The sequence below is a fragment of the Lolium rigidum genome, chromosome 3, assembly GCF_022539505.1.
Source record: "Lolium rigidum isolate FL_2022 chromosome 3, APGP_CSIRO_Lrig_0.1, whole genome shotgun sequence".
NCBI classification, from domain to species: Eukaryota; Viridiplantae; Streptophyta; class Magnoliopsida; order Poales; family Poaceae; genus Lolium; species Lolium rigidum.
Window position 1 is genome coordinate 54,581,365 of NC_061510.1, and position 17,573 is coordinate 54,598,937.

The window sequence follows — 17,573 nt, forward strand, 5'->3', positions numbered from 1 at the left end:
TTTGCTCCCTTGTTCTTATCCCATTTCAATCCTTTTGTGTTAGATCTAGCGTTATTAGGGTTCGTCTGTTCCTAGTTCAATCCATTTGTGTTAGATCTAGCGTTATTAGGGTGCGTCTGTTCCTAGTTCAATCCTTTTGTGTTAGATCTTGCGTTATTAGTGCTTGTGATTTGCTTTTGTTTAAGATTCGCGCCGATGATGATGAATATTTGGGCACAAATTGATTCAGGGTTTGGTCAGTAAACAATTGGTGTGTTCAAATTTGTTGTGCATGATCTTTGGTTTACTGACTCAAATCCTGGATATAAGTGTGTCCAATGTAACTGAGGCTACCTCTTTTTTTCGAGCCCATATTATCATGCATGATCTTTGTTCACTCTCTGTTCCATCATCGTTGCAATTGACTCCATGTTTTTTGCACGATCTTTGGTGCTACGTGACAGGTGCAGAGCAGCGACGTCGACAGCGATGACGAGTCCTTCCACACCAAGACTCGTCACGTCCTCAGGAGGCTGCAGTCCGGCCATTACGATGGCCCCTTTGCTCGAGGTATTTACAAGTGCCCATTCACGCAGCAGGAAGCTCCGCGCCACCGACTTCAACTGCACGGTGAACCATGCTGAATCCATTGGCAGATGCGGCGCTAGAGTTGGAACGACGGTGAACGTGCATGCGTTCATGGCCAAACACAAAGCACTTGGGATTCACTGCGCAACCTCCGAGGCGAGTCACGGGCGCAACCTGGAGGCGTTGAACATGCCTCTCGCACTCTCGTATGTGACTGCTCTATCTGTAGAGCAGCTTAAATTCATGTAAAATGTAGCTTATGTTGTAGGGTTCTATCGGTACTACTGTTGGATCTGTCGTGAATATATCTATGCTATGTTGGCTGCTCTATGCAAGCTTATCCTATATTTTCTCTGGATTTGTGCCCTAGATTTCCTACCTGATTGGGTAAAAACGAAGGCATAAAGAAATGAATGGCGTTAAAAAACAGAAGGAGAAGCTGCTCTAGATTTGCTACCAATTTGGGCTATCAAATAGGAATGAGATCGAGCGAGAGAGAGGAAAAAGGTACATTAAAAACTGCTAATCTGGGCGAAAGAGACAGAAACCACTTGTGCCCACGTCCCGGACCCACACGGCTCCACACGCTACGGCCCCACACGCTACGGCCACACAAACATGGTCTCGTCCTGTCCCACGCGGTTCCTTCCTACTAGCCCCATACGACGCGACCCCACAAACAACATGACCCCACTAGTCAGCATGGAACGGTCAACTTAACGGATTCCTGCCGTCGGAGCTGCTTCTGCGGGTTTCAAACAAGGACTTGGGGAAAACTGAGGAAAAACTAAGGAGCTGGAGAAGTAACCGAGGGCACGAAAATAGAAATCCCTAGAATATAATGGTTTGTTTGCTGCTATGATGGAGTGGTGGATCTCGTATTGTCTATGTTGTAGGTTTTGGTGTCAGGATATTTAAATCTACTTCAAGGGTTCAATGGCGACGACTTCAGTTTTATGGCGCTGCTTTTTGGGGGCAACGTGCACAAAGACTTCCCGGTTGTTTTCAAGAACGTTAGACCGGCTTCAATAGGGGAGCAACGGCCACATGGGTGCGGCAATATGGTCATTAGGTGGTCCAAGGATATTGATGTAATTTTTATTACGTTTGACGTGTTTTGTACTTATTGTGAACTTCTACAATAGATTCAAATCTTTCTCGAAAAAAAAGCAGGAAATATCATGCATATGTGTGTTTTTAAAGGAAACTTGTGATAATCAAGCGTAGGTGGTGGCATGAATTTTGGTTCGACGAGTATGGATTTGATAGATAACGTTCTCTTCAGCGTCCTTCTTACTTCATGACATGCTATCATGCCTCATCTCTCAGCATTTCTTTTTGGCTCTCAGAGTCTAAGTGCAACTCATGTATGTCAGGAGTCAACGAGCGATCTTTTGTCATGTCCATGACGATGGCGACGAGATTACGAGAAAACAAGCCAGCCAAAGCAACAAAGTTAATTTACCATTTCCGATTGCCTAATTAGCACGCTTAGGATCAATCAGGGAGCAGATAGGCGTGGACCTCAACAGGTGACGAGCCTGCCGTTCGCCGGCAAGCAATTGGATCCAAATCATCCACGCATTGACATGTCTTTCCGTTTGAGTGAGGAGTGCAGGGTGCTATCGTGAGGGAGAGGGACGGGGCACAGAATGATGACACATTCTCATCGTGCCAAAAATGAAACTAAACTGAAAAGCAATCCACTCGCAGAAAAACTGGACAGGATTAGCACTGCTCGATGAAAAAGATGCTCTAGCTGGGTCGATCGTATTTAGAGGTTTCTTGCTGGAACTCTTGGGTTTAATTTCCAGGCAAGAAAAATGATGCTTTGTGTGTGTATGTGTGTGCGCGCTTTCTTAACTTGGTCTTTTCCGTCTCGAAAGGTGTAGTGTTCTGTAGCAACAGTGACTCTGAACGTAGGAGTAGTACATGTGTAAGAGCATCTCCACCGGGCGGCCCCAATAGCGGTCCTCATTGCTTTTAGGGGCCAGAAGCGAAAATGGGCTCGCATCGGTGCACCCCAAACAGTGCCGGTCAATTTTGGAGTCCAATAGAATCGTCGGGAACCCTATGCTGGCTCCTTGACCAAGGGCGCGAATCGGACGCGCCGGCGCCTCGCGGAACGACGGTTTTTGCGGGTGGGGTGCCTTGTCAGCGACAGGATGCGGCGGTTCACATCGGCCGCGACGCGGGAAGGTTGGTCGTCGATGTTTAATGGTCTGTCGCGCGCAAACCGAAGCGGCCACGAGGGCAGCGACTGGCCACGCGGCGTCCAGTCGCGTACGTCGCCGTTAATGCGGTCAGTTGTGACCGCTATATAGTACGCACGTCGTCTACCACCGCGGTGCTATCCTCTCATCTCCACCACCGCCGCCGGCGCCATTCTCTCCACTTCAAAATGCCGCGCCGTCTGAAGACGACGTACTCAATGCTGGGCCTCAACGGCCGTGCGCTGCCACCACCACCACCACCGCAGCCGGAGCCCGACGCGGACAACAGCTCCGACGATGACGTAGACCTAAGGTTCGCGGTGTGGCGCGAGGCCTACTACGCCGATGCGGAAGCAGAGGCGGCGGAGGAGGTGGCACAGTGGGGTGAGCAGCCGCAGGCACCCCCCGACCCAGAGCAGGCGGCGATCCTGACGTCGTTGAACGCGGAGCGGTTCCGGACGTTGAAGGAGGAGCAGCGGGAGTTCATCAACGACGCTAATCTCGAGCACACCCTCGAGATCTCGCGCCAGCGAGCGGCCACGGAGGAGGCGGGACGCCTACTGATGGAGGCGGAGCGACAAAAGCTCGCCTCCCTCAACGCTCATCGCCACTACAACGCGTTCGCCCGCGAGCAAGCGAGGCGCGCCGACAACGAGCAAAGGCGGGAAGCACGGGGACGGCGCCGCCGGCAAGATCCTGCGACGCCAGCCGCCATGCTCCACCGTCAGATGCGCGAAGGAAGGGCCGAGAGGCGGGCACGGATGCAGGCGGCAAAGGCGAAGAACCGACAACGAGGCAGGCCCGTCGCATGCCCCGTAGTAGATTGATTAAGTTTACGTTTTTAAATTCGGTTTTTAAATGTCGTTTGAATTTCGTTTTGTATCAATTCGACGTACTTTTGTATAAATTTCGTATGAATGTCGTTTAAATTCGGTGTTTAAATGTCAATTTAAATTTAAATTTCTATCAGGGCCGCCTGTTTGGGGGCGTCGGTGTGGGAACAGCTCCCCCAAATAGAGGATGCAGTGCCGGCGCCCCCCAAACGGAGGTACCCGCGCCCCTGTCGGCGCCTATTTGGGGGCTACCGGTGGAGAGCATCTCTAACGGAGCCCGTAAATCTCGCCGGAACCGAACTTTTCTGGCGGATTTACGGGTTCGGGCCGAAACACGCGCCGATCAGTGACCGAATACGTGGGCCGGCCCGAATACGAAGTTCAGGGGCCCGAGAAACTCCCCGCACGACCCCTATTAAAAGGGTTCGCGGAGGGGAGTTCGGTTCACAAACCCTACTCCCCTCCACCGTCTCCTCTCCCTCCGTCGCCGCCAGTAGCGCGCTCCGACGAGCAATCGACGCTTAGCCAGACACCGTTCCTCCGCCCATCGCCGCCGCGGGATTGGGAGGCGGCAATTCGCCGCCGCGTCCGCCCGTCTTCCGCACCGAGGCGGAGCGGCGGAAGTGGAAGCGGAGCGAGGGCGCGCGCAAGAGGAGCGCTCGCCGCTGGACCAACTGGGGGCTCACGCCCCCAGGGAAGCTCGCCCGCTTCGCCAACTAGGGTGAGGGCTCCTCCTCCGGGCAGTCGAGCTGCGCACCGCGGCTGCCCATGGCGGCGAGCAGCGAGGAGGACGACCTCGTCCCCGCTCGTTCGCCTACCTTCTTCGCCGTGGACCACGTCCACGGCAGCGACGAGGAGGCGGTGATGGCGCAGACCTTCGCCATCAGCGAGGCGGAGGCGAGGGCGCGCTTCTACCGGGAGGAGGCCAACACCGTCCGTCGAGCTTGACAAGGACGACGCGTGAAGACTTCCACACCACCGACCATCTCCGCCAGCAACGGCACCACCACACGCGCCATAGCTCGAAAGTGGCCGCATTTTGCTTATTTATCTAGGTTAAGGTTGCCGGTGTACCAGTATTATGTCAACTGCATGAACTATGTAAGTATCGATGCTCAATCGGAGCATCTATGTCATCTATAAACTATGATCATCGCTTGAAATTACCCGCACCAATTCGAATTCCTGTTTTCAGTTCCATTTTACGGGTTCTATTCTGCGCCACTGCAAATTTCAGCAGAACTCACGTTTTCGGTGAGTTTGCGTTTTTTCAGGCTCTACTAGAGATGCTATAAGAACTGAGCACACAAGACGCAGATGGGCGAATGAAGCAACTAAACCTTTTCCTGTCCTGTCAACATTCTCCCTCTCCTTTGCCTGTAACGCAGACAAGTTTTCAACCCGGGCTATTCAGAGTATGCTACAAGTTTAAACTACTCAATGCCTGGCTGGAATGATGATTTCTCAGGTATAAATGATTGCAGAGCAAGCGGCGAACTCATCAGCAGCTATGTACAGATCTGCGCTGCCGGTAACCAATGAAATAAAATCCTAATGCTGTACCAATGTGCACCAAACTTCACTGCCGTCCTTGTATGTGATTCCGGTTTAGAATTAGTCGTTCTTCACTTGATCAGCTGAATTCTGGGGAAGGTTGTACAGGAGCAGCCCAAGCACCAAGACACCAACACCCACCAAAAACGACGTGCTCAAGCTTGTCCCTCCAGGCATGTATGGCAGAGGAAGCGAGAGTACATAAATGGAAAGAGGTACTGCAGGGAAAGGAGAGATTAGACAGAAATGAATAGGGCTGACAGAACAGAAGAATAATATCTATTTGTATATTTGCACCCATATGCCAGGTGCCAGGTGCTTAGAAGGATATATGTCTTGGCACATACCACACCTATACATGTCTCAATTTTCAAACATCTCTAGTAAAATCCAAACAAAACTCAGACTTAAAGTACTGCATCGTCTCGGCATTTTTTTACTCAACTTTCTGAACCTGTGCTTCGTACGCATGAACTATGGTAGTGCTAGTAAACTATTCAGGGGGTGTTTGGTTTATACTGACCTGCTAAAGTTGCTGTTAGAGATGCAACGAGTGCAGTAGACATCTTCACCAGATTAAGCACAGAAATGTTGAAAGCCATGTTCATAGTTATGAAGAGCAGTGGTAGCAAAGGGGCACCAGGGCAACCTGAAAATTTACAATTTAATCACATGATTGAGATATCTTTAGAGAAAAGTGGCTGCGGGAGCCTAGTCTCTCATCATGACGTATAGTGTTTACTAATCAGTGGTTAAGCCACCGAGTGACCAAGATATGACCGTCGATTTTATGAATTTCAATATCTAGCTAGGCCTTTAAATGTGTCCGCCTATGCCATGCATAACCGAACAGTTTGTCCAGGCAAATGAAAAGAGAACAGCAACACATGTTAGTGGAAGATTCTAGGGAAGGTTTTTTCCTCAACCAACAACAGATTTAAGCAATATATTATATATGGTATACAAAGCGCAAATATTTAGCATCCAAAGATACTACAACCAGGAGCAGTACTCACCGTTGAGATTACCCCCAATATTCAGAAAGCAGACAGCACCACGGTTTACATATGCAGGGAGCTCAGCCAATGGAATGCCTTTCAGATTAGAGAGAAATGGAAGGAGCAGGAAAACAAAAAGAGCCTGCATAGTCCAACATAGCATATTGGAAGTGAACAAAAAGGAGAAAATTCTATGGATTGCGCAATGTATAAGGATAAAACAACCATGAGAGAACTCCATAGCGCCGTAAAGTACCAGACAAGACGGTTCGAGTAACATTTCTATTTTCACTAGTTATTACACTTAAAATGAACAAAACGAAGATGAATTTATAGCTTACCTGGAATCCTGACCCAAAAGAGTTCACCACAAATATGTCAGGCCGCTTTCCCTGTGTAGAAACACACAGAATCAACCCGTCATGCTTTGAGCCTCAAAACATGCTTTAAATAACACTAAAATTAGGTACAACAAATATTCACACGCATTATCGCCTGAAATTACTTTTGTAACTAACCTCAAGGCGTTTTGCACCATCAATGAAAACAAATTCCTGCCATAACAATACGGAAATAACGACATTTAGAGTTGGGATAACTGAAAGTTTCGTCAGAGGTACACAAAAGCAAGTTCACTAAACCTTGATTACAGATGCACCAGCCTGGCATGCAGATGAAGCCATCAAAACTGCTGGCCAAAAAAAGTTGACATCAGATAGAAATGGACCACCAGTTCCTCCACTGCGTTCATAAAATAAAAACATGTCCAGGAAAGATTCAAAAGCCAATCAATACATAAAATACATCCATATTCTCCATATTAGTAACATCATGTCCATGCTTCATTTCTTAGTCGGTGTATTTTGTCCAAATTTTTGATTCATCATTTTTCCATTTTGTACCATCTGAACATTTGGAAGGTCGATCATGTGAGGACACTATGCTACCAAACCACATAATAATTAACCCATCTATAGGTGATCACGCCACAAACATTTCCTATTGAGTTTTATTCCAATTCATTGGTGTTTTTGGTGGGAGAACGATACCAATAGCACTGGTGCATATCGTTGCACGTGCCTTTCAGAAATAAGTATTAGGATGATTAACCTAAACCAGTAAGACAGATACATGACACATCAACTTTGTGACTTATAGTGCCGGCATACGTGCTAATACTTAGTTACATAACCTTCAAAAACAAATAAGAGGGAGCTATCTGTATGCCATTGGAACATGTCAGGTAACTACCAGAAATGTCCCTAGCCCTATGCCCTGGATGCTACTGAGAAGATGGAATGCAGAAAGGCCTATGCCCTGGATGCTACCGAGAAGTTGGATTGCAGAAGAGACTAAGTTAGATTTGTATTAATTGGCCAGGTTCGTGGTACTAACTTTCCAACAAATTCTAGTTCAACTGCAATTATTTAGTGGATCGAAACAAAACTTTGTCGCATAAATATTCTTCTATTACATCCACATCCTACAATATAACCATTCTGATGCATGGAAGATTTCACCTTATCGGAAGTATAGTCTTTAGGAAGCATGTCCAGTAAACTATACCAATGAATCCAAGATGCCGAATATAACAGACACTGGAAACCATTCAATGCAGACTACGAGAACAATGATGAACTACACAAATAAGTAGTCAAAACAAGGCTAGCTGATGTAATACATACCTTACTACTGATAGAATTACTCCAGTGGTAACAAGTAGGCATCCAAGAATTTGATTTGCTCTATATTTCCTTCCCAAAATGACAACAGATAAAATAAGCTGCCATACCAAAAAAGACTGCAAGGCAACCGCAAGCATGTTAGGAGTATTTAGCATGCACCAAATCATCTAAAGGAAGTACTAATCATCGTGCACGTATGTTAAATCTAGCACTGCAGGTAGCAAGATTATCAAGTGGTACTTCAGAAAGTACTGAGATTTGTAACAAAAGAATTAACATCAAGAGAAATGGTAAGCAAATTGAAATAAATAAATTTCTGATGCTGCAAAGATAGGTTTAGATGTGATCAAGTTCATACAGGATTGGATGCAACCAATACACAAGAACGTTCATAGTTTGCACAATACAATAGATATTTGGAACTGAACCTGTGGAGAATTTAGACCTGTCAGGCGAAATCAAAACATAGTACCTGAGACAACACTGGAATAGATGGTCCAGGCAACATAGCTGTGAGCACAGACAAACAAGCAAGCAAGGAACTCGTCTTAGTTATGATCCGAATTCTCAAGAAATCATATTTCAAACACAGTAGCTGCTAAGAAGTAAGAACCACATTTGAAATAGTACTACATTCTGACAGTGACGTTCGAATATCAGTATCAGTAATCACCTGCAGCAGCCATGCCTGAAGCAACCCCCATCGCCTCTAGTAAGCCAATTAACATGAAGCGCGATTTGGGGAGTGCTAGCATTTCTTTACTGACAATACCAGCGCGGTATCTTATGAAGAGAATGGAGAAGTACACTATAACGTACCTGCAAAAGTCAGGAAGTACGCGACCACTTAATAAAATTGATGTTTGCAGGAATAGTGTACAAAAAAATAGCATGCATTTCACTGAAGAATTGAGCTTAGCCTGTAACGCAACTGCACAAACCTACCCAAACGTGAGGACTTGCGCGAGGAAGAAGGGGTAATCCTTCATGGGCACGAGCGCGAGCTTGTACAGCACCCGGTTCATGACCGCGAGCACCACGGTGGCCGCCGCCGCCGCCGTGATCCCCGTGCGAACGCCGCCCCCACCATCGTCTCCTTCCGCGGAAACCCCAACCGCCGCGGGCGCCCGCCCGCGCCGCGTCTCCCCGCCGACCCCACGGGAGGCGGCGAGGCCCAGACGAGGGAGGGAGGCGCGGATGGGGGTCAGGCCCCGGTGGATGCCGCGGCGGGGAGGAGGCGGCGATGGGCACGGGAGGGAGGCAGGGAGGAGGAGGAGCGAAATTGTTGACATGGCGGTCGCGGTGGGGTTTGAAGATTTCGCGGGGGTTCGCTGGTTGGTTGGTTCCGTCGACGGCGACGGCGACTGGTGTGGTGCGCCGCCGCGCGTGCTGATTTATTAGGGGCTAAACGGTCAACATCACGCGATGCTGCGACCACTCGTGTCGCTGACCAGTGGCCCCACATCCGGATTACAGCTTGTTGACGTATTGTTTGGATCTCTTGTCATGCTCCATTTGATAGCAAGCAAGGCCTTCGCTAATTAGAGCGCACAATTCACTCTGAGGCAAACGATCTACTCCTATATGAGTTGAGTTCTTTCCTGTGATGATCAAGGGAGATGAATGCATGTCAGATGTCGAAACTACTTCTGAGAACATTTCGTTTTAGTTACGATTCGAATTCTGAAGAAACCATACTTCAAGTACTGTAGATGGGGAACTACACTTGAAATACTGCATTCTGAAAGTGAAGTAGGAATATCAGCGTTAGTAATCACCTGCAGCAGCCATGCCTAAAGCAACACCCATTGCTTCTAGCAAGCTAACTGGGTCTCGGTACTCGTGTTTGTAGCTCTTTTGACCATAGAGAGCCTATTGTGGTAAACTGAAAGTACTATCCAAGATCAGCTTCATCTAAAGATTACCTATAATGTCCATGATTTCGAGGCCTGATGTTTTTCTCCCGCAGGAGGATTGTGGTACCCAAGGCCTGCAAGGAAGGAAGAAACATTGGCCTGAAGCCCATGCAGTTTGCCATTTTCTGGATGTCCATTAACCCGCTGGTTCTACAAAATTTCATCCCACATCAACAAGAATCAGTGCAAGAAGGTTCTACAGACCAGATGGCGTTTCATTAGCAAAAGCTTATACTCCTTCCATATGTTTATTCTTATGTCTGATAATCACAATGCCATATTATTTGATTAATTTATCCTTTAACATGTGGCATCAGAAAGTCTCTCCTTTTAGCAAGATCATTGTCCTTTCCCATTGGTTTGAGTATGCCGTCATTACTATTCAGTGAATATTTCTATAATCCTGCCACAGGAGCTCTCAAGAAAGTTAGTTACAACCGAGATACCATTTTGCTTCACTGATTTCCAGTTACATATTATATGAATGTATGGTGGACCAGTTGCCTCCAAATGCTCTTGGTTCCAGAAAATCAGAGCTAGCATGATGATGAATGATCACATTTCTAGCATGATGATGAAACATGAAAAGTGCCCACATGCCAAACCGCAAAGCCATTGCCTCCCTCACCCTCCTTGTCACTTGGGAGATTTGGAACTAGCGAAACGCAAGGGTCTTCAAAAATAAGCATATGCCACCTTTAGTTCTCCTAGAAAAAATAAAAGGGAAGCACGTTTGTGGGTAACCACGGGTGCGAAGCATTTGGATTAAATCATGCTGGAGAGTAATCCCGTTTTGTATTGTATTTGTTCCGGACCATATTGTCAAAATACTTCTTCTTAATTAATAGATTGGGGCAAGGCTTTTGCCCCCGTTTCAAAAAAAAAAAAAAAAAATCTAAGGAGATGAATGAACTAAATTTCATAAGATGGAAACATATTCCAAAACGACCAGGTTGTGACTGCCTGACTGGCATGACCTTGCAGATGAGAAGGTAATTTTTGGTCTGCACTCTGTAGTCACATATACCATGTTTTTCAGGTCTGTATTCTATGTCCGTTTCGGGTGTCCATGGAATGTTAATAATGAGAATGTGTGCGCAGCAGTGCCTTCGGTGCTAACACAGCTAAAAGACAGTCAGTGGAAAGGGATGTGCGCGAGGTTGCACTGGGATGGGCAAGGTTGGACTGGGATCATCTCAGTACGTGAATGTGCGCAATCTCAGGTAAGCTACTGTAAACAACACTTTTGCACATCGGCTGAAGAGTAGTAGAAAGCTGGGATAACTTTGACTGATACCCGTCCACGTTTTCAGGGCTTTCCTGGAAGCTATCAGCTCCAAGGCACCATCCAGAGCAAGCACAGGCAGATCGGCTACACTGTACCTCCCCGTCTAGCATTTGAACATTTGCGCTTGAGAGGAAGCTGATGATGCAAAGCGTCAACAGACGTGACTGTGTACACTCCGTGAGAACTGACAAGCATCTTCAGATGGCCACACTGGGGGAAGTGCATCAAAACTGCAATTTGAATTACTAGCATCTATAGGGATGCTTTACACCATATATGATCTGAGAGCATTTTCGTATACTGGCGGATCAAGATATAGCGTATATCTAACAGACTACCGAAATATCCAAATTACAGATAAAAAGCAATCATTCTATCACTGCAACTTTGTCTATTTCACCTCAAAGTGTCTCATGAAACAAGCTTTCCATGCAACTAGCCAATTCGTATAGAAAAGGTGAGTACAAAAGGAATCGACAGAGCTTCTAAAGAAGTTCCTTTTCGTAGTTTATCAGCATATGCACCTCTTTCAAACTCTTCAGGGGGATATGATAGGATGGTCAATCTGGGACGAAATTCGATACCTAAACCAACTCAAAACTTTTGAAAATCATGGCCAACTGCTATTCAAACCACCGCCGTGTTTGTGTCCAGGTAACATACAAGAGGCTGATGAAGGAATCAAAGGGGCGTCCTCATTAACTACTGCAGCTTCTGAGGCTAGCCCGATAACAGCTTCAAGACTGTCCATGAACCATCAGGTTTGTATACGTTCAGAATCTTCTTACCCTGAAAGGGGAAAAGGGATGTATCAGAAACTAAAAACAACCATTTCGTGACTGCATTGATAGCAGAGTGCCTATATGATACAACTCATAATCCCCGAGAGAGCAAGGCTAAAACTAATCAATGTAGATTAATAAGGTATTTGTGAACAGATGGCAACAAAGCACCCATATACAAATTGGAACTGAAAGATCTATCGAGAATGCATATCAGCTGTATCTGATACTACTCCGTAATATAAATGACAGTGAAAAGGTAGTAGTGTGGTGAAAACTTGGAACCACAGTACATGAATCTTAATTGTCATATACGTTTAGATGAGACAACACCTACCTAATTAGTAGACATTAGTGAATCAGAGAATCACACTTCAATTATAGTTAGAAACAGGTGTGGCGAAGGAATCAAAGGGGCTTCCGCATCAACTACTGCAGCGTCTAATGCCAGCCCAACAACAGTTTCATCATTACTGTCCATGGAACTATCAGGTTTGTATACCTTCAGAATCTTCTTATCCTGAAAGAGGAAAAGGAATGTATCAAAAACTAAAGACAACTATTTCATGACTGCATTGATAGCAGAGCGCCTATATGATAGAACTCATAATCCCCGAGAAAGCAAGGCTAAAACTAATCAATGTAGATTAATAAGGTAGTATTTGTGACCAGATGGCAACAAAGCACCCATATACAAACTGGAATTGAAAGATCTATCAACCGTACTGGAACCTAAGTGAAAGAAAATGCATATCAGGTGCATCTGATAATACTCCGTAATATAAATGACAGTGAAAAGGTAGTACTGTGGTGAAAATTCGGAATCACAGTACATGAATCTTAGTTGTCAGATACGGATAGAACACCTACCTAGTTAGTAGACATTAGTGAAACAGAAAATCACCATCCAAATATAGTTAGAGACAGGCATAACGAAGGAATCAAAGGGGCTTCCTCATCAGCTACTGCAGCTTCTGATGCCACCCAAAAACAGTTTCGGCATTACTGTCCATGGAACCATCAGGTTTATATACCTTCAGAATCTTCTTATCCTGAAAGAGGAAAAGGAGTGTATCGGAAACTAAAGGCAACCATTTCATTACTACATTGATAGCAGAGCACCTATATGATACAACTCATAATCCCCAAGAGAGCCAAGCTAAAACTAATCAATGTAGATTAATAAGGTATTTGTGACCAGATGGGAAACAGAGCACCCATATACAAATTGGAACCGAAAGATCTATTGGCTGTAGTGGAATCTAAGTAGAAGAAAATATATATTAGATGTATCTACTACTAATATAAATCAACAAAAAACAGTGCAAAGGTAGTACTGTGGTGAAAATTCAGAATCACAGAAGATGAATCAATGAGAGAATGCCTACCAGTCAAACAGCGAATCATACTATTATAGTTATAGTCAGAACTTCCTCAACAATCACTAACCCTCTATGTCATTGTCAGATCCATTAGATGACTAGGACTACAAGAGAAAACAGAACAATGATTAGATAATGTAGTGCAATCCATCAAATGCATCTATATAAAGAGGATGACCAAAATGGAAATGCAAACCTGAGTTAGTACAAATCAACTATCAGAGAACTCCAAGCTCTAGTGGCTAACCCTCCGAATTGTTTTCAGATTCATTTGTAGAGCAGGGCTAATAAAAAATTATGACATGAATTAGATAAAACAATGCAAATTCAGACTATATTTCATAATGGAGAGACTGGTGAGGAACTGAGGATAGAACTTACGTAAGTAAGTTTGATGTTCCAGGCAGTCATATGGGCTAGTACTACCGAGGATATCAGTATTCCAGCTCCAAGGTTCACTCCAGTAGTGTGAGGGATCAGGAGATAAATGAAGAGGATCATTGAGATGCAGGTTCCCATCATGTATAGTCTATACATCCACAGTGAGAGCCGCTTCTCCTTCCTAGACCTCCCCAAGAACAGGAAGACAAGAACAGTGCTGATACAGATCCAAACACAACAGTAAATGATGAAAAACAACATGTACTCGGGATCTGGCCTCTTGCTGATATGATTGTACGAGGGGTAGACCGGCACACCCATAGAGGCTGTCAAAAAGAGCTGATAAATGACGCCTGACCAACTATCAAACCACTCAAACATATCCTGCAGAGCAGAAACATATCATCATACAACACATACTTAATTTAGAAACAACAACTGTATGTTTGTGCAGCAGCTCGGGGTATCATCCAACACAAACTGAACATGTTAAAGGGCAGGGCGAAAGAGAGCATATGCCACTAAGCGGGATTATGGGTACGTTTGTGTTGAGCCCAACTTTTCCCTAACAAAATTAGCCTGTAGAACTACCAAAATAATGGCTGAGACGTCTGGCTTCATTTGGTTTGTAGCCAAACTACAAAGGTGCTAAAATGTGTTGTAAAGAGCAGAATTTCAACCATGTTCAGTATTATCTAGTTCAATCATGCTTGGTATCGTACAACACATACTAAAATGAGGATAATGTAGCAACAGCCATGTTTCTGTCCAACAGCTGGTGATATCAACCAAAAACGAAGTTAAACCGTCAAAGTGACCTCCTAACAATAAAGCAAAGGAACAACCAAATAGAGGAAATTATATTGACTAGCACAATACACATGCTTTGCTACGGGTAGAACAAGTAGTCAGCACATGTTTTTAGCCAAACAAATTAGAATTGTTATTGCTGGCTGCAAATGAGCAATGAAACATAATACTGTATATGAAAGCATTTACTCCAATGATCCAACAGCTCGTGATATCAAGCAAAAAAACGAACTGGGCCTGTTAAACCGTCAAAGTGAGCTCATGAAAATAAAGCAAAGGAAGAACCAAATAAAGGAAATTATATTGACCATCACGATACACATTAGAATTGTTATTAGCCAAACAAATTAGAACTGTTATTGCTGGCTGCAAATGAGCAATGAAACATAATATATGAAACCATTTAGCTATGATCCATTGTGTCGTTGTTGGACGGGGATGAAAAAACTTGAGACATCTATTTAGTTGCGATATGGAAATAGCAGCATTAACTCAATCCTCACAGTCACATCAGCTATCAATCAGCAGAACAAACGCCCACAAATCTAGCGGCCTGCACCTAGCAGCAAAGCACGAACGGAGAGAAGGCAATCACCATCAGCTAGTAGAACAAAGTACGCAGCAGGGCAGCTAGAACATATCACGCAAAATCATCATCATCAGCAGCAGCAGCAGGAAAGCACGCACACAGCAGTGGAGTCCTTTGCCCCAAAAATAAAAAGCAGAGGAGGCGCTCGCAGCCTGCTCGAGATACACGCGCGGAGCCGGCGGTCACAGCGCGGTCTGCTCTCGTTCTCTCTCGATCCATCTCCCTCTCTCAATTACTCTCTCTCCACCGGCCCCGGCCTCCCTTCCCCGGCGCCGGCATCTCCAAATCAGGAACATAGGAGACCTGGACTGCAACGGATTACGCGTGCCTCCCCACCCTGATCCCTCTTCCGGTTAGAACGTCAACGGGTTAGACTTGTGGAGGAAGAGAAATGCGTTCTCACCATGAAATTTTGAAGAGTAGAGGTGGCCGACGACGAGGAAGGCGAAGAGGGTGCGGAGGACGAGGAAGAGGAGGACTCGACCGTCCCCAGCTCGAGGTCAACCTCCGGCTCAGTGGAGGCAGGACACGAGTGTCTCGCGGCAGCGGCGACCGCGGCCGCAGCACATCGGGTGGCGGCCGACGCGGACCGAGCGCTGTCCGCGGCATGGACGGCGGCGTCGGCGATGTGGGCGGCGGCGTCGGCGACGTTGACAGCGGCAGGGGCGCACTTGGTCCTCGCCATGGGTGGCTCTCGCTAGGGTTTGGCTTGCCTGGGCGCGAATTTGGTGAAGGGGAGGCGGGGCGGAGGAGAGTTTTGGTCCGGTGGGTTTTGCGGGCGAGAGAGAGACAGGGAGACAGGGATGCTGATTTGAATTTTGAAAGTGAAGCCGGGTGTCCGGCGGCAGAAGCACACTGGTGACTGGTGTGGTGTCTCTGGCCTGCGGGTCCCGGAAAATCCAAATGCGCAGGCGTTTTTTTCTTTTCTTTTTGAGGGAATGAGAAGGCGTTTGTTCAGAGGTTTTAAGATTTTTCTCCGAGAAAAACTAAGGGCATGGCAGACGCGAGAAAGACCGTTTTTATCCGTCGTCCGTTTGCGTCTGAGTGTCTCCAGCGGCCCGACGCATTTCCGCGTCGGCATGAATTATGAAGTTTGAAAATAAAAAAATAAAGAGTTTCAACAAAGTCATAGTTATTACATCCAAATTTTAAAAAATCTATATGAAAATAAGATGGTATTCCTCTAGGCATGGTCTTAATGGCCAGCCAATACCCAGTGATGCTCAATCAGATCCGTCTGCAGCCGTTTGCACACGTTCTCGTCAGTGACTTCTACATTTATATGCAGATAGTTCTCCCAAGATAAAAGCCCCAGGGAGTGGCACAACCAGCTCACCTTGAAATTCCCAGTAGTTCTCATTGCTGCCATCAGGACGCTTGTTCTCAACGATCATGTTGTGCATGATCACGCAACATGTCATCACCTCATGCATGGTCTTCAGCGATCATGTTCTTGCCGGGAGACGGACAATTTCCCACCGAGCTTGGAGCACACCAAATCCGCGCTCCACATCTTTCCTGCAAGCCTCTTGCATCTTGGCAAACCTCCTCGTCTTCTCGGAGTTTGGATTATGGATAATCTTCACCAGTGTGGCCCAGTCAGGGTAGATGCCATCAGCAAGATAATATGGCTTGTCATATTCATTTCCATTGACCTCATAGCTCACCCGGGGAGCTTTGCCTTGCATGAGCCTGTTGAAAACTGGTGATCGGTGTAACACATTGATGTCATTGTTGGAACCGGTCATGCCAAAGAATGAATGCCAAATCCATAAATCTTGAGATATGACAGCTTCAAGAATGACAGTCCGTCCCTCCTCATGCCCGCTGTACTGACCCTGCCATCCAAATGGATAATTCTTCCACTCCCAGTGCATGCAATCTATGATGACAATCATTCCTGGGAACCCTCTAGACTCGTTGATAGACAACAGCCGTCTTGTATCCTCAACATTTGGCTCCCTATAATGCTGTCCGAATACGGCAATCACGGCTCGGCAAAACCTGTACATGGCCTCAAGGCAGGTGCTCTCACCCATTCGAAGATACTCATCGAATATATCAGCGGGCATTCCATATGAGAGCATGTGAATAGCCGTGGAGCATTTTTGGTAGGAGGTGAAGCCTAGCGCACCTGTTGCATCGCATTGGAAGTAGGGGTCGTAGTGTCTGACGCCCCGGAGAATGACCAAGAACAGCTCCCTTGACATCCTGTACCGACGTCAGAACATTTTTTCTTGAACACCGGATCAGTGAGGTGGAAGTAGTCCTTGTGGAGCCGGAGCTACCCTTCCACTCTGTTGCGCGGCAGGTTTTTTGAGCGGCCCTTGACAGAGCCCCGGTGCACCGGCCCCTGGTTTGAGGTGAACTCGTGGATCATGGAGGCCGCAGTAGTTTTGCCAATGTCTGCGCCGACTGATCGGACACCTCGTCTGAAGAGGAGTCAACGACCTCCGCGCGGAACTTCTCCAGCATATGCCACATGTCCATCTGCGTGGGTACGAACTGTGGATCAATGGCCGCGCACAATAGCGCCGAAAACAGGAGAAGAAACCTACCGGCGCAATTGACCGAA

The 17,573-nt window shown here is 46.4% G+C and overlaps 1 protein-coding gene, 2 long non-coding RNA genes and 1 pseudogene across 3 annotated transcripts; 1 reads left to right on the plus strand and 3 right to left on the minus strand.

The window, feature by feature from the left end:
- Positions 1 to 4,939: 4,939 nt before the first annotated feature.
- Positions 4,940 to 9,142, minus strand: LOC124694852 (protein CLT2, chloroplastic-like). Its single transcript, XM_047227785.1, has 10 exons — positions 8,796 to 9,142; positions 8,524 to 8,669; positions 8,323 to 8,360; positions 7,851 to 7,966; positions 6,807 to 6,906; positions 6,684 to 6,719; positions 6,507 to 6,557; positions 6,184 to 6,307; positions 5,691 to 5,816; positions 4,940 to 5,385 (listed from the first exon to the last, which is right to left on the minus strand). Exons 1-10 carry the CDS (start codon positions 9,140 to 9,142, stop codon positions 5,228 to 5,230), a joined length of 1,242 nt encoding a protein of 413 aa, XP_047083741.1. The 3' UTR covers positions 4,940 to 5,227.
- On the plus strand, positions 9,141 to 11,193 carry LOC124694853 (annotated as a pseudogene).
- A 246-nt stretch (positions 11,194 to 11,439) lies between these two features.
- LOC124698792 lies at positions 11,440 to 12,740 on the minus strand. The gene is made up of 3 exons (XR_007001123.1): positions 12,707 to 12,740; positions 12,174 to 12,356; positions 11,440 to 11,843 (listed from the first exon to the last, which is right to left on the minus strand). It is a non-coding gene; the product is annotated as an uncharacterized LOC124698792 (long non-coding RNA).
- Positions 12,741 to 13,223: 483 nt separating this feature from the next.
- Positions 13,224 to 13,786, minus strand: LOC124701992. The gene is made up of 3 exons (XR_007002293.1): positions 13,600 to 13,786; positions 13,415 to 13,502; positions 13,224 to 13,322 (listed from the first exon to the last, which is right to left on the minus strand). It is a non-coding gene; the product is annotated as an uncharacterized LOC124701992 (long non-coding RNA).
- Positions 13,787 to 17,573: the final 3,787 nt, after the last annotated feature.